The sequence below is a fragment of the Rhinichthys klamathensis genome, unplaced genomic scaffold (genome assembly GCF_029890125.1).
Source record: "Rhinichthys klamathensis goyatoka isolate OS25496 unplaced genomic scaffold, OSU_Roscu_1.1 h1tg000258l_1, whole genome shotgun sequence".
NCBI lineage: Eukaryota > Metazoa > Chordata > Actinopteri > Cypriniformes > Leuciscidae > Rhinichthys > Rhinichthys klamathensis.
This window is the reverse complement of record NW_026606780.1, coordinates 479,093-506,311: the sequence shown is the minus strand read 5'-3', so window position 1 is coordinate 506,311 and position 27,219 is coordinate 479,093. Positions and strand designations below refer to the sequence as shown.

Sequence of the window (27,219 nt, the reverse complement as noted above, 5' to 3'; positions counted from 1 at the left end):
TTTAGGGCGGCACAATGTAATTTAATTTGATATTTCCTTTCTTTGCAATTACGTGCCAAATGATGCCAACATAACTAATAGTAGATAATAATAATAGAAAATATTCCGTCTTTGTACATCTATGATGTATTAAATTCAAGCATCCAAAATACTTTTTTTTTTTTTATGTGAAATATATATTTTTGCAAGTGATTAGTATTTTATAATTGTTACCTAGATCACTGTCAGGAGGTGAAGATTCTCCATTGCTATAGCAACAATATTGATCCAGGCCAGAGTCTGAGCTAAGGTCGCATACAGGTTCTAGTTTAATGCCATCCATGTCTAGACCTGACTGGTCTGGAGAGGGCTGAATGTCCAGGTAAAATCCCCCAATTGCTGGATCTGCCTTTCCCTCCTCTGGGGTCTGACCATTCACGTATCCACTGAGGTCATCTGGGAGCTCTGTGACGCCATTGGTGGACAGGGCGTAAGAGGGTGTGAGTGGCTCTGCCTCTCCTGGAGGTTGAGGTTCCCGCCCCTTCTCTGTCTCATCACCCATTTTCTCCTCCTGCTGCTGTTGGCGGTGTTTCTGAACTTCTGCGAAAAGACTGTCCCTCTGCTTCTTAGACATGCGGCCGAACTTCACAGCTGCGAGTGACCACACACAAGCAAGATGAAAGCAGTCGGTTAATCATTAAAGGGATACTTCAGGATTTAGCATTAAGCTTTGTATTAGTAGAAAACCTGTAGTATTTTCAAATTACTGTGCTTTTCACCCTCATATCTCCCTGAGACGAGAGATTTATGTATTTTTTGTCTGGAAAAAATCCTCCGATGACGCAAAAATCGTCATTTTTGCGTCATCGGAGGATTTTTTGGCCAGAGGCTAAAGACTACAGCCAGTAGTAGGAGCTGTCCCGCATGTTCTCAACCCGCCCATAGAGGGTGGGATCTCACTCACAGAATGTACACATAGTGTCAGACATCTTTTTTGGAAGCTAAGCTAGCAGGCTCTTGTTCTGTGGAGAAAGCTGAGTAACTTTGTAGGAGAAAGCTGAGTAGTAGGGGTTACCATTCATCCTCTTTTTCCCGGACATGTCCGGCCGTCGAGATCGTACAAAATGTCCGGGATTCAGCTTTTGCTTTCTGCAGTTGCCATTCATTGTTTACATGCACACACCTTTTGTTTTAATCTACGGTAACTGAATTCATTCCGATTGGTGAATCTGAATGTAGTGTTTACATGAACGCTAAACAAGCGATCGGTTGATGTGGGTTTTAACATTGCTAAGAAAATTTCCGCTCCTCCGTGAGAGATACGAGACCGGTGCGTCTCACAGGTGTCGCTCATCAGTAATCACGCCACCGGCCTCGCGCCGTTCTCCCGCGGCCCTAGCCTCGTCCTGCTCGCCACAGTAAACATAATGAATGACGACTGTAGAACGCAAAAGCCGAATCCCGGACATTTTGGGCGATCTCGAAATCCCGGGCAGACTCATCACGGAGACTCACTAGTAGCCTAGACTTGTTGTTTAACTACTGCGCTCTGTTACTGGTAGGCGTGGCCTCCTAGGGCAGCGAAGCAAGTGCATTCTGGGAGTTGTTGGCTTTCATCCACATAAGCCAAAAATACATTTTCTGGCTTTTCTCAGTCTTGAAAGCTCCAAATTCAAAAATAATTTCACATTTCTTCTACATAAATTACCCATTTTAAATACACATTCATCTTTCCAGAGGTGAAGTATCCCTTTAATGACCTTATTATCATACTATATGTTTTAAAGCATCGGTAACGCTTTACAATAAGGTCCCTTTTGATTTTAATAATGTATTAGTAAATGTTGGGATAAACATCAACTAGGATTAATAAATGCTTTAAGGCCCCGATATACTCAAGGCAAAGTTCTTTTCCATTCTTTGATTAGGGGTAAAACAAAGTGCGAAATACGTGAACAGCGATTTACTGTTAGCGAACATCCGACACCGCCAACACTGCTGAGAGCGGCGTTTAGATGAATATGTAAATATGTGCTGCGTGCTTTCTAGGGGTGTAACGATATTCGAACCGAACCGAAAAAACCGCGATACAGAACACACGATTCGAATCGCGATACTCTCATTGCGTACCGAGCACGCCCCTCCGCGCCCCCTGCTACCCCGGCCCCGCCCCCGCCCCCGCCCAGCCCGGCTCAATGGACCTCATGTCTTGTGTACAGTACACAACGAATTCAGTTTTGTAGCTAACCACCATTAACACCAAATAACAAGCTCCGTGTTTTGTTACTTTCGATAATAAGCAAGGTGTAATCTTTCAAATTTGTCTATTTGATACGAAATTCAAACAATAAATGGCGTTTTGGCGCTCTTTGATGTGGCGTGACAGATCGCTCTATGCCTACTAAGCTCCTCATTTCAAACGGCAACGCGGCGCGCGGGTAAACGCGATCATCTCTTCCTCAGTTACGGAATGGACACCTGAAGGTATGTTGAAAGATGCAGTATACTTACTGAAAGGCATCATAACTCGTGTAATCGCTCAATCAGTGTTTCAGCAGCGGAAACGTCAATAAAACAGCATAGCTTGTCACTAGCATTATATTTACCTCAACAGGCAAGTGATTCAGTGTCCACAACTTCCTATAAATGGTTCCTATAAATGAACTCTTGCACTAAATAAATGCACCATGTTAGCCTTTTTTACTTTTTTTAATTTTACTTAACCTGTTAATGATATCTTGATTATTTAATGTATGTTTAAAATATCTTTCATGAAAATGACAACTGTGTAAAGTATTATATTTCAATAACAAATTAGAGTAAAACACAAGTTAATGCAAAAACTGCCTTATGTTCAGTTTACATGTTTTCATACAATGTGTTGTGTGTTGATTATTATATCTAAAAAATAAATAGCATCTGAATTTAGGTTAAAAGTCTAGGCTACAACCTTTAATGTTAATGTGCGGCTCCCTATATAGTTTACAGATTTAGCAGATTTCTTTTTAATCCTTGTGAAACGTTTAATTGTAATTGAATTAATTTAAAGACAAAGACAATTTTTTCATTAAACCACTGTTTAAAAAAGAAAAGGAAAAAAAAGAAGCAATTTTAGCTTTCTAAACCGAACCGAATCGAACCGAACCGAGACGTCAAAACCGTGGGAAAACCGAACCGTCAATTTTGTGTATCGTTACACCCCTAGTGCTTTCCTCTCAATAACAAAATAAACACACAACAAAATTGAGAAAACAGCAAGTATTTTAAAAAAGCATAAGTAAATATCTGAACATAGCAACATGGATATGTTTGCATGAGCTCTGCAATTCGGGACTCTAGTAAAGTCACGTCATGTTTATTTATATATCACTTCATACAATAAATTGCTTAAAATCAAGCAGCGTTACTGTATTAAACATGAAAAACAGTGTCAGTGTCTAGTTTCATCAAAAGGACTACTTCATTTTCTACTATAAAGCACTGCAAAACATGCAACTGAAATGGAAACTGAATTACAAAATATTTGAATAAATGCTTTGTTTATTAATGTTTAAATGTTTTAGCATATGCCTTTAGCATATGCCATTGCTTAAAAACATCAAAGCTCATGGTAAGTTTCTCTATGGAGAAAATGAATGGGATTTTTACATTATAAACCCTACTGTCACACTCTATATAACTGGAGAGAATTGGATACACCAGCAGCCACATGCACATCACTCAGACTACTGTGAGAGTTGAGAGCATACCATCTCTTGACATGCCCACTGCTAAGCATTTCTGCAGGCGACAGTGCTGGCAGCGGTTTCTGCTGGTCCGGTCGATCAGACAGCTCTTCTGCCGAGGACATGAATATGACACAGTGCCCTGCTGACTCCTCCTGAAGAAACCCTGGGAGAAAGAGAGAGAGAGAGAGAGAGAGAGAGAGAGAGAGAGAGAGAGAGAGAGAGAGAGAGAGAGAGAGAGAGAGAGAGAGAGAGAGAGAGAGAGAGAGAGAGAGAGAGAGAGAGAGAGAGAGAGAGAGAGAGATTGAATTGAATTGAATTGAGAGAGAGAGAGAGAGAGAGAGAGAGAGAGAGAGAGAGAGAGAGAGAGAGAGAGAGTGAACAACAATAGGTCCTCTAGCTTAAACTTTTGACATTTGCAGCACAATTCAGATTGATTTATTAACTCTTTAATCAGTCCAGTAACTAAATAATACATGTGTCTATACCGATTACTGTGGCCATAACATTCCAGTCGCATATTTCCATCCAAATAAGGGACTTTTTGTGTGCATTTTTATGCCTCTCTTTCCAGTGCAGTGGTGCGTTATGTGAGCTCCAAATGAACTCGGATGCATGAAGAATGCATGAAGTGTAAATGCCTCTAGAGCACTAAGGTGTGCGCATGCACCTTCTGTGGTGGTTCGTGCCACACTCACATGAAAGTATAAACAAGGCTTTGGCATAGCATTCTGGTTTCACTTTAATCTTTTCGTCTGTGTGTGTAAATGGGAAACATTTTGGCCATAATAATTATAAAATGAATGAAGGTGAAGAATTTGGGACAGAAATATATTCTAATATTTGTAACTGAAATATTAATAATAATCTACACAACCATTCAAAAGATTGAGGGTGAGGATTTTTGGGGTTTGGGGATTTTTTTTTTATGTTTTGGAAATAAGTCTCTTATGCTCACCAAAGCTGCATTTATTTGATCAAAAAATACAGTAAAACAGTAATACAGTAAAATATATTACAATTTAAAATATTTGTATTATATTTAAAATGTAATTTATTCCTCTAATGGCAAAGCTGAATTTTCATTATCATTATTCCAGTCTTCAGTGTCACATGACCCTACAGAAATCATTCTAATGTGCTGATTTGATGATCAGGAAACATTTCTTATTACCAAAGTAGTTGCGCTGCTTAATATAACCATGGATTCTTCTATGAATGGAAAGTGCAAAAAACAGCATTTATTTGTAATTTATTTTGACATTTTTTGCAGCATTACAAATGTATTCACTGTAACTTCTTATAAACTAAATGAGTCCTTACCAAGTAAAAGTATTTTTCCATGTATACTCTCACACTATATTTGCTTCTATTTTAGAACACTTGATGATTATCTAATCAAAATAACAAAATATGTATTATAGTGACGATAAAAAAAAACTGAAATCGAATGCATTTCTGATCTGTTTATATGTTTCTGCAAGTTGCATGACGATACGGTTTACTCTATCACTAGCACTAGCTTTAAATATGCAACTTCGCTGCATACCAAATGCATAAAAGTGACCAGCTGGATATAAACTAACGTAAATAGATGGTATCAAAACTATCAATCGTGACAATAAACATTTGGGTCAGGCTTGCGTGAGTTTCTGTCACATTGTTTTAACCGCTTGAGGTGCTACTAATGTTTGCGTCCTCTCAGCCTCGATGCCAAACATACTGCTGTTCTCCACTAATGAAGCATCTAGTCAACAAATTAATTACTTTAGAATGATATGAAAACACATACGGTAGTGTACTGTATACATATTTTTTTTTGTCTATGTTTTAAATCCGTATCTGTGCAACGAGCAGCCTCACGTGTCAAAACAAACACCACAAGGTGTCAGTGATTTCGCCTCTACAGGCCGCTCTTATACCGTATAATGACAGCGGGCCCTTCCCAGCCGCTCCAGCAACGGACGCAACCCGGAAAAACAATAAGTATGGAAATTTGCAGATAACTGATTGTTCCAGCAATCCACCAATCGGTCGACCTCTATTTTAAATGATAGTATATAGTATAAAAAAAGATTATGATTTTAAAGAAAATGATCGACTGAGATGTTTCTTTTTCTGGTTGTCTTACCTTGCATCCCTCACAGGTGATAACACCATAATGGATCCCTGATGATTTATCTCCACAGATTTTACAGGGAATACTCTCAATCTGAGCTAAAAAAAAAAGGGAAAAAAAAGACAGAAAGACACTTTTAGGAAATTGAGAAAAAACAAAACAGTTGTCATTTTCTTTTTCTATGCTAAAATACTTTTCCCTGTGCCAGCTTAACATGCAGAGACAGCTATAATTAAGGAAATTTGTTAGTAAGTTTCCCATGAAATACTGTGAGGATTTTAACATTGCGCTGTTTGAGCGGCCCCACCATCCATAGCAACACTGGTTCAAACAATTGGCATGAGTTTGGGCTTTTTGTTCCATACAACTAAAAACGTGCGTTTGATAAACTTGTTTGGAAAAAATACTCCCCTCCCCCCCACAATTCTATTTAGTGCTGCGAAAATTACAACGTAAAATCTAGACTAAAGTTCTTTGGCTATCTGTTTTTATTCATTTAAACTGATCAGCAGAGACCATAATCACATCAAGACTAATTCCACAGCTCCTGACCTCCTGAATTAGCTAACACAGAGAGAACAAGGCCTGAGGTTTGTTGTGCAGAGTGTAACCTCAGGCTTTAGCTACTGTAGCAGAACAACGGTAAAACATATATATATATATATATATATATACATATTTTTTAAACGAATCCAGGCAGCACCACACAAACCACTCCATTTATTCAAGCAGAAAAAATGGCTATGACTATTGAGATCACCCACGGGACTGACATCATCTGTAAGTACAATCTGCTCTCCTAACATCCAACATTCATTTGGTTAACAACAGTATGACAATGCCATCCTCCCTCAAGCTACGAGCTTGCTTCATGATAACGCTGTGGTGCATTTCAGTAAATATCAAAGTCAAAATGCACTCCTAGTTGGAGATGGCGTCTGCTTGCTCTGGATTGTATGCCGTAGTCGTGCATGAGTCCCTCAGCGGCACGGCTGCGGTTGGTTGTGGAAGAGAACGTAGAGATGGTGTGCAAGGCTGTTGAGAGGGATGCTGGGGGAATAGAGCAGGAGGAGAAATCCATTTAGAGAAGAGCAATGCAGTCGTTCCGGCAGCCCTGAGGCGCATACAGTACAGGATGAAAAAGTAAAATGCATCTCATCACCAGAGTGCTCTCTCTTTTCTCTCTCTCTCTCGGTCATAGACTCTTAAGTTTTTTTTTTTAAGGACTCTATTTGCAAAGGCATCGGAGTTTGAGAATGACTATTTTCTCATGATTCCAGAAAGGGCTAATCCCCTTTGGTTCTGCATGCCGTATTCATTAAGGGCATCCTCACTCTCTCTCATTAGATATGTAAAACCAATCGGCAGTAATTAGTTACTCCAAAGCACAAGACGCTAATCTGGTCTGAATTATGGATTAATACATCAAAGCCACATTCTCCCAGAGCAGCCGCTAAAGTCTTGCAGCAGTAGGTACCGCTGTTCGGCTCTGATGCAAGGGCACGCCTTACAGAGCTGCTATTTCAGACTACAGAAAAGGAACGTTCATGAAGGCCATATACAGATGAGGATTGTGAACGCATGAACACTGCACAACAATAGAAGGGTGTGTGTGTGTGTGTGTGTGTGTGTGTGTGTGTGTGTGTAAAGAGATTTGATTGCTGATCTTAGTAGCACCTATATATCAGCCAGGCCAAATCATTTTATGATATAAAAGTTTAAGTGTTTTTATTTTATTATATTAAAAAAATTGAAATACTTACACTTTTATATCATAGTACAATTATTCGGTCTGGCTGATATATCGACACACACGGTATCTTTGTGGGGACTCTCCATAGACGTAATGGTTTTTGTCCTGTCCAAGCTCTATATTCTGTCCCCTTACACTAACCCTACCCATCACACAAAACTTTCAAAAACACTCATTATGTATGATTTATAAGCTTGAGTACCCATGGAGACCTCAATTTAGGTCCCCACGAGTCTGTGCGCATTCAGGTTTAAGTCCCCACCGGGATAGAAAACCACACACACACACAATTATTATAATTTTGTTAATACATTTATATTTTCTAATTTACAATTTTTTTAATATGTGTGCATGTGTACAGTTTATATATACACACACATAAATATAGTATTTTATAAATTATTATCTTAATATTGTATTATGCATAATATATATATATATATATATATATATATATATATATATATATATATATAGAGAGAGAGAGAGAGAGAGAGAGAGAGAGAGAGAGAGAGAGAGAGAGAGAGAGAGAGAGAGAGAGAGAGAGAGAGAGAGAGAGATAGAGATAGAGAGAGAGAAAATATTCTGTATCATAATTTTTCAAAATATAAATACCTTATAGATATCTTATACCTTACATATACATAGGCCTACACATATATATACAAGTATCTACAAACCAACCAATATTTTACAAGCGTGTACCATTATCCGCAAACACAGACTTTCAAACACACAAAAGACTCTCTTTTTCTGTTTGCAAGTGTCGCTTCCTCCTCATGAGATGTTGTGGTTTAACATGTTTGGTTTCTCTCCCGGTGTGAAAGTGCTGATGTGCTGTCTAAGTAGGAAACATAAAACACAACACCCAACCAATGTCAAAGCCTGCAGATACACACGCACAGACACACACATGCGTTCCCTCCCCCTTTGGGCCTTCTGTAATCTGTTGACAACACTGACTCACATCGGCTTGAGATAAACACTCCATCATAACAAAGGAAGAAAGAACATTCTGGCACATAAAATAGTCTTAAACTGAACCATCCTCAAACTTGAAAGGTTTTTGCAAAGACAGAGACATTATGTCGTTATTTTCTTATTACCCTAATACATATTCATTCATTATTGTCATTATCTGTAATTAGGTTGAAAATAAAGACTTAAAAATGATGTGCTCCAAGAACAAACTGAATGGTGACCAAGCCCTTTAAATTCAACACAATTAACATTCATGGCTAACCTTAATTGACACTAAATGAAGCCATGGTGTTCTATGTGTAAGTGAGTTTCGGTTCTGGCATGTCAGTCTCAGGATGAAACTCTTTAATCTTATTAACCTCTGGTCAGGATGTCAGCAGGTCACGCAAGAAAAAGAGATACTCGCAACTAGCTTTTTCGTAGACAAAAAAGATCATTGATAACCAAACATTTTTGTTTGATCTGAAAACAGTGAAGGAGGACACATTTGAAGTGCTGAAATAATCTCTAATCTCTTTGAGAAAGAAACAGTGGAGGCTCACACAGATGTTCCACTGCCCTATACCTTATCACTAATAGATAATGACAGCTGCCAGCAAGACTTTGCATTGCCTGTGTATGTGTGTGCGAGTATATGCGCGCAGTGATTCAGAGTGGGGGTGGGGGGATTAAGTAAAACACAGCCGTTGGTGGAATAAAAATCCATGCGCTCCTATGGCAGTCCACCCCTGCCTACCATAAATAGGTCAGTGGAACAACATTCCCCAATCATCCAGCATGGCAACATTCCCATGCCGTGCCAAACAGCCAACATGGCCGCCCATGTATGAGCTGTCAGAAAGACGCCATCGTATCACATCACATATTAACTTATGCTCACTGCAGTTTCAGATGGACTGAGATGTTCCCTCAAAAGCACACAATGCACATTACTACAAATCAAAAAAGATCTAATAGTCACTTTGCAATTCAAAATAGAAAACATGTAAATGAACATGCAAAACAGCACACGGGACAGTCCATGATGTTTTGGAAGCAAAACAGCCACATTATACATGCAAGAGGCATTAAGAGCTCAAAACATTAAAGAAACATTAAGATAACAGCTCAGAGATATTTCTCATGCACCCAGACACACATTTGCATGGATTTTCCCAACTTGCAAGTCCCTCTCCTACCTTTCATGGCTGTGATCATTAAGTACATCCTGAGGCTCTGTGGCCATGCAGAGGACCGTCAATAGCCTTGCCCCAAGAGCATGTGCAGGTTTGGACACAAGCGTTGTGCTGCCGACTGACTGTAGCGCTGCTGTGCCTCCCTCTGCCTGTCGTCTCTACCGCATGAGAATCCATGTGACCGTGACATAAGGACTAAAACCCTTTCTTCCCGCCCCCTCAACCCCGGAGTGACAGCTGTGCCACCCAATAGGTGATTAGTGAGCAAGTGTTTAGATGACTATGTGGTTTAAAGGGTTAGTGTTGGCTCACCTTGCACTGCTCTGCAACGTGTTCTACTGATACTATAATGTATGCAGGAAGTGATCTGTTAACGCTTCACATTATGAGAGCAAACCTAAACATTTTCCCTTCCTCCACGAGAGGCATCGGTTACCTATAGCCCTTCTCACACCATCTGTAATGATTGTCTTTTTTGACATACGTCATCACTATTACTTAATACATTACATGACCAAGGATCTAATCTAGATATGAACTAAAGACATATACAATGTGCTGAATAAATGTTTTGAGTGGACTTTTCACCCTGGAGGTGCATTGCGGCACTTTTTAAATTGACATAAGTTATCAATTTACCCAGACTTGTGTTGATTTCACTAACTTACTGCAAGTAAAGTAACTTAAAAATGCATGTATGTTTAATGTAAAAAATACATGTTGAATGTAAGAATATATACTACTGTTAAAAAATTTGGGGTCAGTAAGAGTTTAAAAAAAAAAAAATTAGTTTATTCAGCAATGATGCATTAAACGGATCAAGGCATTTATAATCTTACACAAGACTTATATTTCAAATAAATGCTGTTCTTTTTAACTTTCTATTCATCAAATAATCCTAAAAAAATGTAATCATGGTTTCCACAAAAATATTAAGCAGCACAACTGTCGTCAACATTGATAATAAGAAATATTTCTTGAGCACCAACTGAGCATATTAGAATGATTTTTCTGAAGGATCATGTGACTAAAGACTGGAGTAATGAAAATTCAGCTTTGCATCACAGAAATAAATTACAATTTAAAAGATATTAAAATAGAAAAGTAAGATTTCACGATAGTACAGTTGTTTTTACTGTATTTTTGATCAAATAACTTTTGATTTGGTGAGCATAAGAGACTTCTTTCAAAATCATGAAAGAATGTTACTGACCCCTGAACAGTAATGTATTTAGAAATGTTTGATAACATTTTGTTCCAAATAAAAAAAGGTTAATTTAATTGTATGTACATAATTATTAAGATAATGTATTATATGAAAAAAAAACTATAATGATAAATTGTTTTTTTAAAGTATAAATGTATTTGCCTTTTATATGTATATTTAATTTATTATCTGTTCTGTACATTTATTCAAATAATAGCTTAATAGCTAGAGAATTTTGATGAGATTGTTAATTTTTTTGTACATAATTATTAATAAACAATAAATTATGATACATTATTACTAAATTTTTTAAACAAATGTATTTGTATTTTATTTGTATATTCCGTAAAGCCACCAGCAGCACAGCAGTGATTTGAAATTGCATGCGCTTGCCTACAGGATAACTGGCTTATTTGAAATTCTACCCATATGTGTGTGGGGGGTACAAACACATGCGCATGTAGCCTTATACAGGTCTGGCTGAATCTGAGGGGAACGTAGCCATCTGAATGCTAATGATCTGGCCTGGACCCAACACAACACCCTCTTCAATCCACTATCGCCAAAAGGTATACTCTGCTCAAAGAAGAAGCCACACAGCTAACTGAACCAAGTATCGTGAAAAAACATCTCTGCGGTTGTGAAAACTATTACGCAACACAGAAGCTGTAGGTAAGAACCTGCTGGCTAACCTTATCAGGTAATCATGTTTCAAAGATGCCGGCTATGTGACCTTAAAGCAACAGTTCAGCCTAAATGAAAATTCTGTCAACATGTACTCACACTTCAAACCAACATGGATTTCTTCTGCGGAACACAAAACATGAATTGATGGTTGGTTGGTTTGTTTAATTATTTATTCATTCATTTTAGTTCAATCTAGTTCAATCACCTCATGGACCACAGTTTGAGAACCACTGCTTTAAACACGAGCCTCTAAATGCTGTTCCTTCTAGAAACATCTTCCACATGCTGTCCAACTGAGGACTGAATAGTTAAAATAGAGATGCTGGAGCTGCTTCTGCAGGTCTCATGTTTCACGGGCATGACAGCAGTGTGAGGATGGGGTTCTGTTGTGTGAGACACGGAGAAATGCATCCCTCTGCAATCCTGAACACAAGCCCTCACTGGGCTGGGTTTAACTTCAGCAGGACAGACATGCTAATACATGCTCCCAGCTGCTGCTTGTTTGCTTGGTGTCTCCAACACAAAAATCAAGACATGCACACGTACAAATACAAATGTGCAAACGCCTACAGTGACACTCTCACCAAATACATCTGAATGCAATATGCAACTAAGCTCGGGCATAGTACGGCGCATAAATTCGTTCTAACGTTTTTCACACTTTTCTTTTAAGTATAACTTTGCTTCCAGTATTTTCAAAGTACACAAGGGACATCTCAGCCAGTAAAGGGGATTTCAAATCATTCAGTGCACAAACAGGAAGTCTCTGCTGGTAAACCACAGAAGCATCCCACTAGTGTGCAATTATTTTTTTGAGCAGCTCCTCTCACCTTGACCAACATTTTTCTGTCATGTAGGCAAAACGTTTCAGCATGAAACCAATATATAAGAAATGACTCTCTCCTGTTTCCTTTAACACCTACATTAGTTTACAAAGGGCATGTAGAGCACATCAATTAATAAAAGAACAGAATTTATTTATGGTTTATGAATTAAACCATTTAAATCAAAATCGTTGTCAAAAGTATGTTCTGAAAACAATATAATAATATAAATAATATATAAATTTAATTAAAGGTGACATAAAAATCGGACTTTTTCCGTGTTTAAGTGCTATAATTGGGTCTCCTGTCCATCTACCAACCGAGAAAACGTGAAAAGTGACAACCCAGTAACCTCTGCAAGCATGTCAAAAAATAAGATGATCAGATTTCTCTCCCCTTCTGACGTAGGAAGGGGATCTTATTATAATATTACCACCCCTTAACCTGCATGTTTCCATTTTTTTTACAGTCTATGGTTTCCACGCATGGCGCCGCCATTTGGTTTACGCAAGGGACAACAGTTGTAACAGTGTAACCAGTTCTAACGCAATGGCAAAAGTTCGAGCAAAGCATGCAAACTGTTCTGACGTTGCTGCACAGACGAGCACAGAACGCTATTTAGAGCCTCAGATGAGACAAGAGAGCAGTGGATTCATTTTATTTTCAACAGAAATCCCCCAGAAACCGATAACTCAATGTAACTCCACAACAACTACATAAATGTATCCACTAACCATTCCGAAACGTCCAGGTGCGTCTAAAAGTTGCAACCTGTTCGTGAGTCTCTCTGTAAGGCTGCACTCCACTACTGGTTATTTCTGAGATTTTGTATGAGTGAGACTGAGATTATTCGCGCGTTTTGTTGCATCTAAAGCTCATGTAAAGAGTCGGCCGTCTTCTGAACGGAGGCGGGGAGCAGCAGCTCATTCGCATTTAAAGGGACACACAAAATCAGAGCGTTTTTGCTCACACATTCAGGGGACACCATAGATTTATATTACATCTTGTGAAAAGGGGCAGGGGCGTAGAATTTAGTAGGGACGCGTCCCTACCAATATCCAGTGACAATGATATATCCCTAGCAATAATTTCGATCAAAACTTAAAATATATTTATAAATTGATGTCCCCGTCCCCACCAATTTCAAAATCAAACCTACGCCACTGTAAAGGGGTATAATATTTCACCTTTAATATAGGTCAATTAAACTTTTTTACATAATTTTATAATGTATTTTTTTTGTATAAGAACATCAAATATTTTATATTTATTATAATAGCAGAAATAATACAATAAATTATCATTTATGAAAAATAACAAATTGTATTATATATACACATAAACATGTTTGTGTTTGAGTGTGTGTATGTTGCGTAAAAGAGAGAGATTGTACATGTAACCATGGTGTGGGGTGAGAGGAGGTGAGAAAGATCAGTTACACCACTGACAAACTGGTAAACACAACTTTAAGAAGCAGCTACACTTATATCTCACAAACGATCTTATAGGAGGTGCAACGATTACTCAGAAATAAAACCTTACTGAAAAGCGATGGGCGTTGGTGGCAGAGCACTTTTTAAACCAGAATTTATTAACACCGTCATCTAATCTGTCTATTCTTGAAGATCAAAGCATGCCTTTTCACTTTCTCACATTAACCCAAAAAATCGGATTGAACCGAAGTGAGATGGATGTCAAAGTGGGTGTCAACGTTCTCCGTTTCTTGAATGCTCAAGAAGTTTGGTGTCTCCTCCTCACTTAAATTTTTCCCTGAGCATTTGGTCTTGCATGCAAATGTTACAGAAGCATATGTGGCCACAGGAATTTACTTACATGAGAACTATACTTACACGTGTGTGTTTTCTTTGCTGAGGACACATCTGAAAAAGACAAGAAATAAAATGAATATTAAACAGGGCTTGTAGTATAGTTTATAAAGCCTTGTTGTGTATATATATATATATATTGTGTGACTTTTTACACCTCTACCTACATGAGAAATGAAAACAAACAAAAACAATTGCGATTTTAGAATAATTCCACTTTGATTTAGATACCAAAAAACATTTAGCCTTGAAAAGCTAAGGGATTTTTCAAGATGGATGCTTATGTCTAGAGAGCAGGGTGACTAGTCACCAGCCAATAATCTCAAAAAGGCAAACATTAGTCAATTAAACGTCCTGGTCAATATATTGCTAAATATAATAATAAATAAAATAATAAAATATAGTACATATATAGTGCATGAAGTACACATTCATGTTTATGTAATTGTTTGGAAGAGACCTGAAGGCACTCTGTAATCCCAAGTCGGCCCTGGCTTACGCTTTTACATTCAGGGCAACTCAGGCCAGCCAGGTCAATCACCATTAATCCATCCACTCCCTTTAATCAGGGCTATTGTACTACAGCCAGCTCTATTGTGATGTAAAGTGTCCATCTGAGAGAAATACAATCTGTCATGACTAGTGATACTGTTGAAACGAGATACAAGTGGTAAATGGCAACTGCCAATCAACAAAGCATTACCCAGTAATTTGTGCCAAATTAATTTCCATCTGCTTGTAAATTAGACTCAGTAATAAAAGAGTTCATGTCCAACTCACAGCACGAGGAAAATGAGACAACCAATAAATTGACTTTTTTCCCCCCTATGAAAGACATTAGGGTTGTCGCTGAACCAAAATTCCAGTAGTTGGTTCCAATAAATCGGTCCCAAAATTTTTTACGGTTTCTCGTACAAATTTCGGTACCAAACTGTTGGAACAATTTTACTATTTTAAATAAATATATGAATTAAATGAGTTTAATTTATGATGATAATAATTCATTCGAAGGCTACATGCTGATGCTGTTTACAAGTAAACATTGTTTATAAAAAGTAAAAAAAAAAACAGACATGTAACAAGTGGCAGGTCTATTAGTTTGCATTTACACTCTAAGACTTAATGCACATCTATTTTAACATTTTTGTTAACAGTTTTGTCCTGTCGGTTGCTATGGTTAATATATCACAGCCAGTTAGTTGGAAATCCAGAAACTTTGCAGTGTACTGAGCAGCATGAAAAACAAAACTTTTATTCAAACTGTATGTGACAAGTTATAAACAGAAAACTTGCAAAGAGCACTCCCTTTATAATCACTGAAGCTGTCAAAGTGTCAATCACTTAGACTATGTTCAGCGCCTGCTCAGAGATCTACACTCCATCGAAAACTCCCGCTATAATCAAAAAAGCTGTCTACACTGCATAACAAATCTCTTAAATCGTGTATATACTTTGTTGGTAATAATGAAAGAATTCACAAGCGTTCAGGGGCCGTATTCACAAAGAATTGTATCTTACCTCTAGGAGTACTCCTAAATCGCACTAAAATATTTTAGCGAGGAGTTTTCTCTTAAAAGTTATTCACAACGCCTTTCAGACCTACTCTTAGTAAGGAAAAATGACAACTCCTAAACTAAGAGTGAGTCATCGTTGCTATGATGACGTCAATTCTCATGCACGAGCTTCCTCGCAATGATCACGGTGATTGGTTGTTAGATGACAGGGCCATCATGCGGAACATAACACAGACACAGCAAATCATGGAATTACGACATCTAAATATGTCTGTGTCCTACACAAAATAATAATAGTAATGTCATCGAAATGCATATATAATGGCATGTTTGTGCAGGCCCCAGTTAAGTGTAATTCTAAAAAGGCAGAGAGAGAGAGAAAAGTCGTGAATTAAATTAAATTAAATCAAGGTAGCCTAATACCCCAATGAAAACCGCCACTTGCCTAATAATGAAAAAACGACACTTGCATTAACACTTGCTTGGTTAATTGACATCCTATTAGCCTAAATAGACTACTTCAATAGGAGCAACATTTCCTTGCTTTAAGCAATGCAATAGTTGAATGACGGTGGATTATGAACTCGCCAAAACGGAAAAGAAAGCCCAACTGGACGCAGGATCAGTTACTGCTGCTGGCCCAGTTGGTGCTAAAAAAAAAAAAACATAATAAAAGGGAAATTCGGCACTGGGATATCAAGCAAAACTAAGCGTGAGAATGGGAGAGGATTTGTTCACAGATCAATGCAGCATCCCCGCTTGTGTCGCGGACCCCGGACGACTGCGAGAGGCGGTGGTATGCGCTACAATCCTTTGTGAATAGGTCTTAGTGAGTTAGGAGTCATCTCGACTTCTTTTAAGCTGTCCCAGACTTAGGTGCTACTTTTAGGGCTAAAATGCTTCGTGAATTACTCTTAGTGAAAAAAATTAGGAGTCCTAAAGTTAGGAGTGACACGCCCATTATTTTTAGAAGATGCTGCCAAATTCGGCAGTTAGGAGCTACTTTTAGCCTTAAAATTCTTTGTGAATAAAGAATTTTAAGCAGCAGTAACTGATCCTGCGTCCAGTTGGGCTTTCTTTTCCGTTTTGGCGAGTTCATAATCCACCGTCATTCAACTATTACATTACTTCAATAGGAGCAACATTTCCTTGCTTTAAGTAGTCTATTTAGGCTAATAGGATGTCAATTAACCAAGCAAGTGTTAATCCAAGTGTCGTTTTTTTATTATTAGACAAGTGCCGGTTTTCATTGGGGTATTAGGCTACCTTGATTTAATTTAATTTACGACTTTTCTCTCTCTCTCTGGCTTTTTAGAATTACACTTAACTGGGGCCTGCACAAACATGTGATTATATATGCATTTCGATGACATTACTATTATTATTTTGTGTAGGACACAGACATATTTAGATGTCCTAAATCCATGATTTGTTGCGTCTGTGTTATGTTCCGCATGATGTCATCTAACAACCAATTGCTGTGAGGTTCAGGTAGTGACGTCTCTGAGCATTTAAAAATATAGGTAACACTTTACAATAAGGTTCATTAGTTAACTACATTAGTTAGCATGAACTAATAATGAACTGCACTTATAAAGCATTGATTAATATTTGTTAATGTTAATTTCAACATTTAGTAATACTTTATTAAAATCTTGTTAACATTAGTTCATGCACTGTGAACTAACATGAACAAACAAATAATAGCTGTATTTTTATTAACTAATGTTAACAAAGATGAACAAATACAGTAACAAATGTATTGCTCATGGTTAGTTCATGTTAGTTAATACATTCATGTTAACAAATGAACCTTAGTGTAAAGTGTTACCAAAGATTGTGCCAGAGTTTATGCTGGATTTAGTGCGTAAATCACACATTAGGGCTGTGCAGATGTTATATCATATGCATGTTAAATATTGCAGTTTAGATGCTCTCACTGTGATTATACTGGCTGGGTTAACAAAAGTTTTTAAAATCGACAGCATATCTTTACTTAGGGCATTCAGAAACAAAGCTTGCTTCTTTCCAACTGTAATCAATCGTATATGTGATGATTATTACCAGTGTGTTGAAAAAATAGATTAAACATACTCGCTTCAGACACTCCAAAGCTGAGGCATTTTAGTGTTGTCAGCGGCACTGCGCGGAGTTTTGCCGCTGTAGTGGATATACACCATAAAAGTGCGCACTGAACAAAAGCGGATTTTGACAAACACCTCATCTACACCGGATGTGCCATTTATTACGGACAGCTTGCAGCTGTCTACACTAGATGCGACGAAGCGACCATTTTCGTGTCCGAAGTAGTGCGAGTGCCTGAAGAACGTCAGAAATAGAGTGGGGCATCAGTTTACTGTCGGGAATGTGTAGTGTCGCACCACATCTAGTGTAGACAGCATTACTGATTATATTGGGATATATTTGCTTTTGACACGTCACATCACACCGCTTGCGTCCGGTGTAGACACGGTGTGTAACAAACACCTCTGATTGGACATTGCATTGACACGCTCAACAGATATGTCTGTGATTGGCTTCAATGCTCAACGCTTCAAAAACACGCTATAAAAAGAAACATTTGACACTCTTCACAGAGCACTTACAGAGATACACACAGGAGCATTTGAAAGCAGCAGCCTATCAGTGGGTACCGAATATACCCAGTACTCTATTACCGTCACACTTTAAAATTTCAGAACAGACTTGGTGCCGAAGTACCGGAAATCTTGACAACCATAGAAGACATATTAAGGTGGTAAATTATGTGCACATTATGTGCATTTTCATATTTAGACTTAAGCTTATTTTTCAAGAATGTACTTTATCACGGATGTGAAAGTGATAATGTTGAAAACCTCAAGTAACAGTATTAAAATGTGTATTGTTTGTAAAATGACTGTAGGATCTTAAGAAGGAGATTATAATGACTTGATGCTTAAACCAGCATATTCATTAAACTGATGAGAAGAGCTTTCTCTTTTCTTAGCTCTTTTTCATGTGTTATTTTCAGCTGGACCAGAACAAATGATCTGGCTTACGGCTTCTGAGCAGTCGCATTCATTATTCCTCTCCAGCTGAAAATCAGAATGATGAAAAGAGTGAATCTGACGGCAAACCTTTATTTATCAATCTATTTATGAAATGAAACTGAAGAGACATGAAAAAAACAAGCCCACTTTGTATCCTTTTATTCACAAAGCTAAGTAAGAAGGGGCAGCGAAATGACAGCGAATCTCCAGTCGTTGTTTTTTCCATCCATTTCTAATTGGTTTAACTCCTTGGTCTCAGTCTCAAACAGCCTACCCCCGAGTCTCTTTGTTTCTGTCTGTTCATATAGTTTGGCTCCTACGAACAGAGAGCATGTTTTTGTGGATTTGCATGAAAAAAAAAATGGCTGAAGAGGATTAAACCGCAATAACACTGAAACAGTATGAAAAGGAAAGATCAGACGGATGACTCTTAGTCATATCCTGTCAAATTTACTTGCGGTGAGTTTTTTTGCTGTTTAGATTGATAAAAACCTGTGGTTCATTATGCCTGTCTGTTAAACTATATTGTATTTATCTATCTTATAAGTCAATTAGTGTGTGTATAGGCTATATATATATATATATATATATATACACTCACCGGCCACTTTATTAGGTACACCTGTCCAACTGCTCGTTAACATTTAATTTCTAAGCAGCCAATCACATGGCGGCAACTCAGTGCATTTAGGCATGTAGACATGGTCAAGACAATCTCCTGCAGTTCAAACCGAGCATCAGTATGGGGAAGAAAGGTGATTTGAGTGACTTTGAACGTGGCATGATTGTTGGTGCCAGAAGGGCTGGTCTGAGTATTTCAGAAACTGCTAATCTACTGGGATTTTCACGCACAACCATCTCTAGGGTTTACAGAGAATGGTCCGAAAAAGAAAAAACATCCAGTGAGCGGCAGTTCTGTGGGCGGAAATGCCTTGTTGATGCCAGAGGTCAGAGGAGAATGGCCAGACTGGTTTGAGCTGATAGAAGGGCAACAGTGACTGAAATAACCACTCGTTACAACCGAGGTATGCAGCAAAGCATTTGTGAAGCCACAACACGCACAACCTTGAGGCGGATGGGCTACAACAGCAGAAGACTCCACCGGGTACCACTCATCTCCACTACAAATAGGAAAAAGAGGCTACAATTTGCAAGAGCTCACCAAAATTGAACAGTTGAAGACTGGAAAAATGTTGCCTGGTCTGATGAGTCTCGATTTCTGTTGAGACATTCAGATGTTAGAGTCAGAATTTGGCGTAAACAGAATGAGAACATGGAACCATCATGCCTTGTTACCACTGTGCAGGCTGGTGGTGGTGGTGTAATGGTGTGGGGGATGTTTTCCTGGCACACTTTAGGCCCCTTAGTGCCAATTGGGCATCGTTTAAATGCCACGGCCTACCTGAGCATTGTTTCTGACCATGTCCATCCCTTTATGGCCACCATGTACCCATCCTCTTATGGCTACTTCCACCATGTCACAAAGCTCTAATCATTTCAAATTGGTTTCTTGAACATGACAACGAGTTCACTGTACTAAAATGGCCTCCACAGTCACCAGATCTCAACCCAATAGAGCATCTTTGGGATGTGGTGGAACGGGAGATTCGCATCATGGATGTGCAGCCGACAAATCTGCGGCAACTGTGTGATGCCATCATGTCAATATGGACCAAACTCCCTGAGGAATGCTTCCAGCACCTTGTTGAATCTATGCCACGAAGAATTGAGGCAGTTCTGAAGGCAAAAGGGGGTCCAACCCGTTACTAGCATGGGGTACCTAATAAAGTGGCCGGTGAGTGTATATATACATACATACATATACACACACATACACACACACACACACTCACCTAAAGGATTATTAGGAACACCTGTTCAATTTCTCAATGCAATTATCTAATCAACCAATCACATGGCAGTTGCTTCAATGCATTTAGGGGTGTGGTCCTGGTCAAGACAATCTCCTGAACTCCAAACTGAATGTCAGAATGGGAAAGAAAGGTGATCTAAGCAATTTTGAGCGTGACATGGTTGTTGGTGCCATCTGCTCAGTTACTGGGATTTTCACGCACAACCATATCTAGGGTTTACAAAGAATGGTGTGAAAAGGGAAAAACATCCAGTATGCGGCAGTCCTGTGGGCGAAAATGCCTTGTTGATGCTAGAGGTCAGAGGAGAATGGGCCGACTGATTCACGCTGATAGAAGAGCAACTTTGACTGAAATAACCACTCGTTACAACCGAGGTATGCAGCAAAGCATTTGTGAAGCCACAACACGCACAACCTTGAGGCGGATGGGCTACAACAGCAGAAGACCCCACCGGGTACCACTCATCTCCACTACAAATAGGAAAAAGAGGCTACAATTTGCAAGAGCTCACCAAAATTGGACAGTTAAAGACTGGAAAAATGTTGCCTGGTCTGATGAGTCTCGATTTCTGTTGAGACATTCAGATGGTATAGTCAGAATTTGGCGTAAACAGAATGAGAACATGGATCCATCATGCCTTGTTACCACTGTGCAGGCTGCTGGTGGTGGTGTAATGGTGTGGGGGATGTTTTCTTGGCACACTTTAGGCCCCTTAGTGCCAAATTGGGCATCGTTTAAATGCCACGGCCTACCTGAGCATTGTTTCTGACCATGTCCATCCCTTTATGGCCACCATGTACCCATCCTCTGATGGCCAGTTCCAGCAGGATAATGCACCATGTCACAAAGCTCGAATCATTTCAAATTGGTTTCTTGAACATGACAATGAGTTCACTGTACTAAAATGGCCCCCACAGTCACCAGATCTCAACCCAATAGAGCATCTTTGGGATGTGGTGGAACGGGAGCTTCGTGCCCTGGATGTGCATCCCACAAATCTCCATCAACTGCAAGATGCTATCCTATCAATATGGGCCAACATTTCTAAAGAATGCTTTCAGCACCTTGTTGAATCAATGCCACGTAGAATTAAGGCAGTTCTGAAGGTGAAAGGGGGTCAAACACAGTATTAGTATGGTGTTCCTAATAATCCTTTAGGTGAGTGTATATACATGCATATATACACACATTTCACCTGAGACCTCATCATATAGTACTCACTGCATAAATAATTATACTAAAATGTAACACCTGCACACCAGCTGGGAGAACACAACCCCCTGGGTTTCAAAATGTGTGTCAGTTGGCAGGATGCAGGGCATATTGGGTTATTACATTTTTTTAGGATGGCTTTTAGGAAAGAACGTGTGCTTTCAATCTTTTTGAGAGATTAGTCAGACCTAAATGACACAGAAACTGCCTCAGGATTGAGGTAAACTACTCACTTGGTGATTTTCTCAATCCCGTTTAAACCGGACACTGAGAGGATCGACAACATCCAATAACGTGTGTAATAAAGCTTGTTTACACAGTCGTTTAACAATGTTAATAGATCATCAGTTATACCCTTACACAATTAATAAAGTGTTAGCATTGATGATGACTGCTTTACTGATGTTGTAGTGAAACAAACATATGGTCTCTTCAGCTCAAACCCTTGGGTCTGATTATTAATTCACTGATTTTATCAAAGCCAAATTTGGTACTTATGTGATTTTGAGTTATGCAGAGTTGAATGGGTTTATGAGAGGATGGAGTTGCACTTTAAATGGAAACAGATATCATTCTTCAGGTGAGCTGACCGTGTTGGGGGTTAGTTAGGGATGTGAGTACATCCCCCCCATCCCCCATCCCCCCCTGACTGATGAAGTATTTATAGCGCTCAAAGCACAAAATCCACGATAAGAAGGTTCTTCAATCAAAAACATGATCCACAAAGATTTATTCCCTGAACAAACACAAATCCCAAAATCCCAAAACCTTCTCCCTCATACGCTGAAATTATACAGCTCTACAACCTAAGCTGCTTACCAATGTATGAATGAACAAACTAGTTCAAAATAGTTTTGTGGGAAACTATATATATATATGTTCGCCACAACACACACACACACACACACACACACACATATATATATATATATATATATATATACACACACTTTTATATATATATATATATATATATATATATATATATATATATATATACACTCACCGGCCACTTTATTAGGTACCCCATGCTAGTAACGGGTTGGACCCCCTTTTGCCTTCAGAACTGCCTCAATTCTTCGTGGCATAGATTCAACAAGGTGCTGGAAGCATTCCTCAGGGAGTTTGGTCCATATTGACATGATGGCATCACACAGTTGCCGCAGATTTGTCGGCTGCACATCCATGATGCGAATCTCCCGTTCCACCACATCCCAAAGATGCTCTATTGGGTTGAGATCTGGTGACTGTGGAGGCCATTTTAGTACAGTGAACTCATTGTCATGTTCAAGAAACCAATTTGAAATGATTAGAGCTTTGTGACATGGTGGAAGTAGCCATCAGAGGATGGGTACATGGTGGCCATAAAGGGATGGACATGGTCAGAAACAATGCTCAGGTAGGCCGTGGCATTTAAACGATGCCCAATTGGCACTAAGGGGCCTAAAGTGTGCCAGGAAAACATCCCCCACACCATTACACCACCACCACCAGCCTGCACAGTGGTAACAAGGCATGATGGTTCCATGTTCTCATTCTGTTTACGCCAAATTCTGACTCTAACATCTGAATGTCTCAACAGAAATCGAGACTCATCAGACCAGGCAACATTTTTCCAGTCTTCAACTGTTCAATTTTGGTGAGCTCTTGCAAATTGTAGCCTCTTTTTCCTATTTGTAGTGGAGATGAGTGGTACCCGGTGGAGTCTTCTGCTGTTGTAGCCCATCCGCCTCAAGGTTGTGCGTGTTGTGGCTTCACAAATGCTTTGCTGCATACCTCGGTTGTAACGAGTGGTTATTTCAGTCACTGTTGCCCTTCTATCAGCTCGAACCAGTCTGGCCATTCTCCTCTGACCTCTGGCATCAACAAGGCATTTCCGCCCACAGAACTGCCGCTCACTGGATGTTTTTTCTTTTTCGGACCATTCTCTGTAAACCCTAGAGATGGTTGTGCGTGAAAATCCCAGTAGATTAGCAGTTTCTGAAATACTCAGACCAGCCCTTCTGGCACCAACAATCATGCCACGTTCAAAGTCACTCAAATCAACTTTCTTCCCCATACTGATGCTCGGTTTGAACTGCAGGAGATTGTCTTGACCATGTCTACATGCCTAAATGCACTGAGTTGCCGCCATGTGATTGGCTGCTTAGAAATTAAGTGTTAACGAGCAGTTGGACAGGTGTACCTAATAAAGTGGCCGGTGAGTGTATATATATATAAATAATCTAGAATAAAAGAAAACAAATGAGATCAAAAGATGTAAATGGGTACTTGTTTTGGAATTGAAAGCAGTGACATCAGTATTGTGCAAAATAATCTAAAACTATTTTTACAAAAACATTTGGTTACACTTTATTTTAAGGTGTCCTTGTTACAGTGATGTTATTAATTAACTATATGTGCTTACTATATGGTTAGGGCAGGATTAGGTTTGGTTTAGTTGCATGTAATTAGGCAAAAGTTATAGTTATAACTATAGTAACAAGGACACTGTAAAATAAAGTTTTACCCAACATTCTTCTAATTGTTATATAATTATTAGGCATGTAGTATTCATGACAGTTGTTATTTATTGAGAGAGTATTTCTTCACATTAACACATTAAGCATTCCCATACAACACTGTGGTTGTTATAGTAGTCTATATTCTGCTATTCTGAAAAATAAAGAAAACCACGAGAAGAAAACATTGTCACTATCTAATTCTTTTGTTTGCGGGACAACTTTAAATGCTACTTTAAATTTTTTTTATGGTAATGCTACTATGGGTATTGCAAGGGTCAAAGGGTTCAAATGGACGCTAATGCTTACAGGACTTGTTTTTCTTACACGTGGTCTTTTAGACAATGAGATAAAACTAGAATGCAGGCCATAAAGTTGTTACAACTCACTCATTCCTCTCCTCTCCATACTCTTTTGCACTCTGTTCGACCATTTCAGTCCTTCATAATGGGATAGTTCACCGGCTGAACACAAAAGAAGATATTTTAAAGAGTGTCTGTATTGTTTTTTTCCATACTATGAAAGTCAGTGGGGCCCATCAACTGTTTGGATACACATTCTTCAAAATATCTTCTTTTGTGTTCAGCAGAAGAAGAAAAAAATCATACAGGTTTGGAACAACTTGAGAGTGAGTGAATGATGACAGAATTTTCATTTTTGGGTGAACTATGCCAGGGTTCTCAAGTCTCACGCATTGGCCGTGAGACACACGCAATTCAACCAGTTCACACGCTCACACGCCACACCGTGTATTTCTCACGCTGAAAAGGCAATGCCAACCAAGTTGTCCTGCAAGCTTTATATATAATGTTGTATACGAGGCGCATGCACACAAAGATAAGGTTCCTGCCGCCAGCGCGTCCGTATCTCGGCCAGATTGCGTTCGTTACTAGGCAACTTATAGATGCGCGAAGTCCGCGAACACACATGGAAGTTCGGCCACCGCGACATCACGGTAAAACAGTATTTTCCTTTTACCTCTTTGTTTTATGAGCAGGTGTCACTCGAGAATTGGCAGTTTAGGTTGTTTCTCCGTCATAAGCACAGCTGCAGCTCGCCGGCAATCTTGAGTTTGAACGACGGCTGGCGCTGTGCAAGAGAGGGGTGTGATCAGTGCGTACACGAGCGTGATTGACACTGCTAAGACATTCCTCCTGGCTCTGATTGGTTGTTTCTGACCGGGAGCGTGTATTTCTTGCAAATGGCAATAGGACCACTGGGAGGAGCCAGAGGAGCTTGATTTTTACACAGATTATCTGTCTCATATTCTACTGTCAGGACATAATGACAGTTTTAACAAATACATGTTTTCAAAAGTTACCTACAGGAGCTTTAAGGCTAAAGCAGAGTGCTCTTGGTAATATTGTATATCCTGTCAAAACATACATTAGCCTAATCATTGCCATTGCATTTGTATTTTTCAAAGATGTCAGGGAAAAACGCAAAAATATTTGTTTTTCCAAACATTTTGGAGCAATTTGTCATATATTTGTAGCCTAATTTTGAAATATAACATTAAAGAGTAGGCCTATATTTGATGTGATGAATTGCTCTGTCATTTATCTGATTTACCAATTGTTATAATTTCAATTTTTGCTGGTTAATTATGAACAATGGGTAAAATTGGGGGCGGGGCTCCATTTAGGCTCCTCCCCTAACCGCATGTGATCTCACTCCAAGCTTTTGATAAAACTTGAGAACCCTGACTATGCCTTTAAACCTCTTAACTGTGTTGGCATCAGCAAATGTCAGTTACACTGGTGACAGGTATTCTCTCTTCAAAATTCTCAGGTTTAAAGATCGCACTGATATCCATGACGAGCTTTACACTCACACAGCTCTAGCTCTGCACTCTCCCTGGGGCACTATAAACCCCTGAATCAATCAACGTCAAACTAAATTGATGCAGTATCAAAGAAATGTTATCAAACGAATATTACAGACTCTGTAATCTGATTGGATGAGACATGTTGAAGCCGTTGTTAAAGGTGCAGTGTGTATTTTTTAGCGACATCTAGCGGTTCGGTTGCGAGTTGCACTAATGGCTCAGCCCACTGCTCACCCCTCCCTTTCGAAGAAGCTACGGTGGCTAAAACGGGACAAACATATCGTCGTCTGAGACAGCAGAGAATAGCCAGAGTAAGCCAAGAGTGTGTAACATTGTCATTGTTTCTGTACCACAGTCCATTATAAACCATATCATGGATAAAGTTTACAAAGCCATAGTCAGGTGAGGATCAAGGGTCTTAATATATAATATAATAATAGTAATCAGCTGATTGTCTCACAAACGTAACCAGCACATTTCCCCCCACATAGCAAACCCATAACACAGCGAGGGAGAAGAACCACATGAAACTATGCAACTATATATTTTTTTTAACAGGGTAGTAAAAGTTTAGCTGGCTAAATATGAGCTGTTACTGTGGCTGAGCTGGTTAAAGCGTAAAGCCTTGTTTAAACTCGACGCGTCCGCATGAGCCCAAAGGTGCGGGCGGCAAAAATGACATGATTTTAACAGCGCGCGCGCCTCCGCATCCCCTAGACACCATTTACTACACACAATAGGCTTTTTTTCTCTGATTTTGAAAACTCTTCACGATCGACTTAAAATGCTTCCAAGATCGACGGGTTGGTGATTCCTGTAACGTTACTGTTTTACGGTCAATGACAAGACAAGAGTACTAATCAGCTGTCTCACGAACGTAACCAGCACATTTATCCCCACATAGCAAAGCCATAACACAGCGAGGGAGAAGAACTAAGTTGCATGAAACAATCCAACTACACATTTTACACCACTGACAAGG

General features: G+C 39.1%; 1 protein-coding gene across 2 annotated transcripts in view; it reads right to left on the bottom strand.

Annotated features, from left to right (window-relative positions):
• The window catches only part of rorab (RAR-related orphan receptor A, paralog b), a 63,684-nt gene that overhangs the window by 5,972 nt on the left and 30,493 nt on the right, over positions 1–27,219 (bottom strand). The window contains exons 2-5 of one of the 2 annotated variants that reach the window (XM_056267367.1): positions 14,301–14,330; positions 5,836–5,921; positions 3,729–3,870; positions 214–630 (exon numbers count right to left, since the gene is read on the bottom strand). In XM_056267367.1, coding sequence (XP_056123342.1) covers positions 214–630; positions 3,729–3,870; positions 5,836–5,921; positions 14,301–14,330 — 675 coding nt within the window. Of the gene's footprint in view, positions 1–213; positions 631–3,728; positions 3,871–5,835; positions 5,922–9,735; positions 9,890–14,300; positions 14,331–27,219 lie in introns of those variants that run through there. The other variant, XM_056267368.1, reaches the window with a different exon arrangement.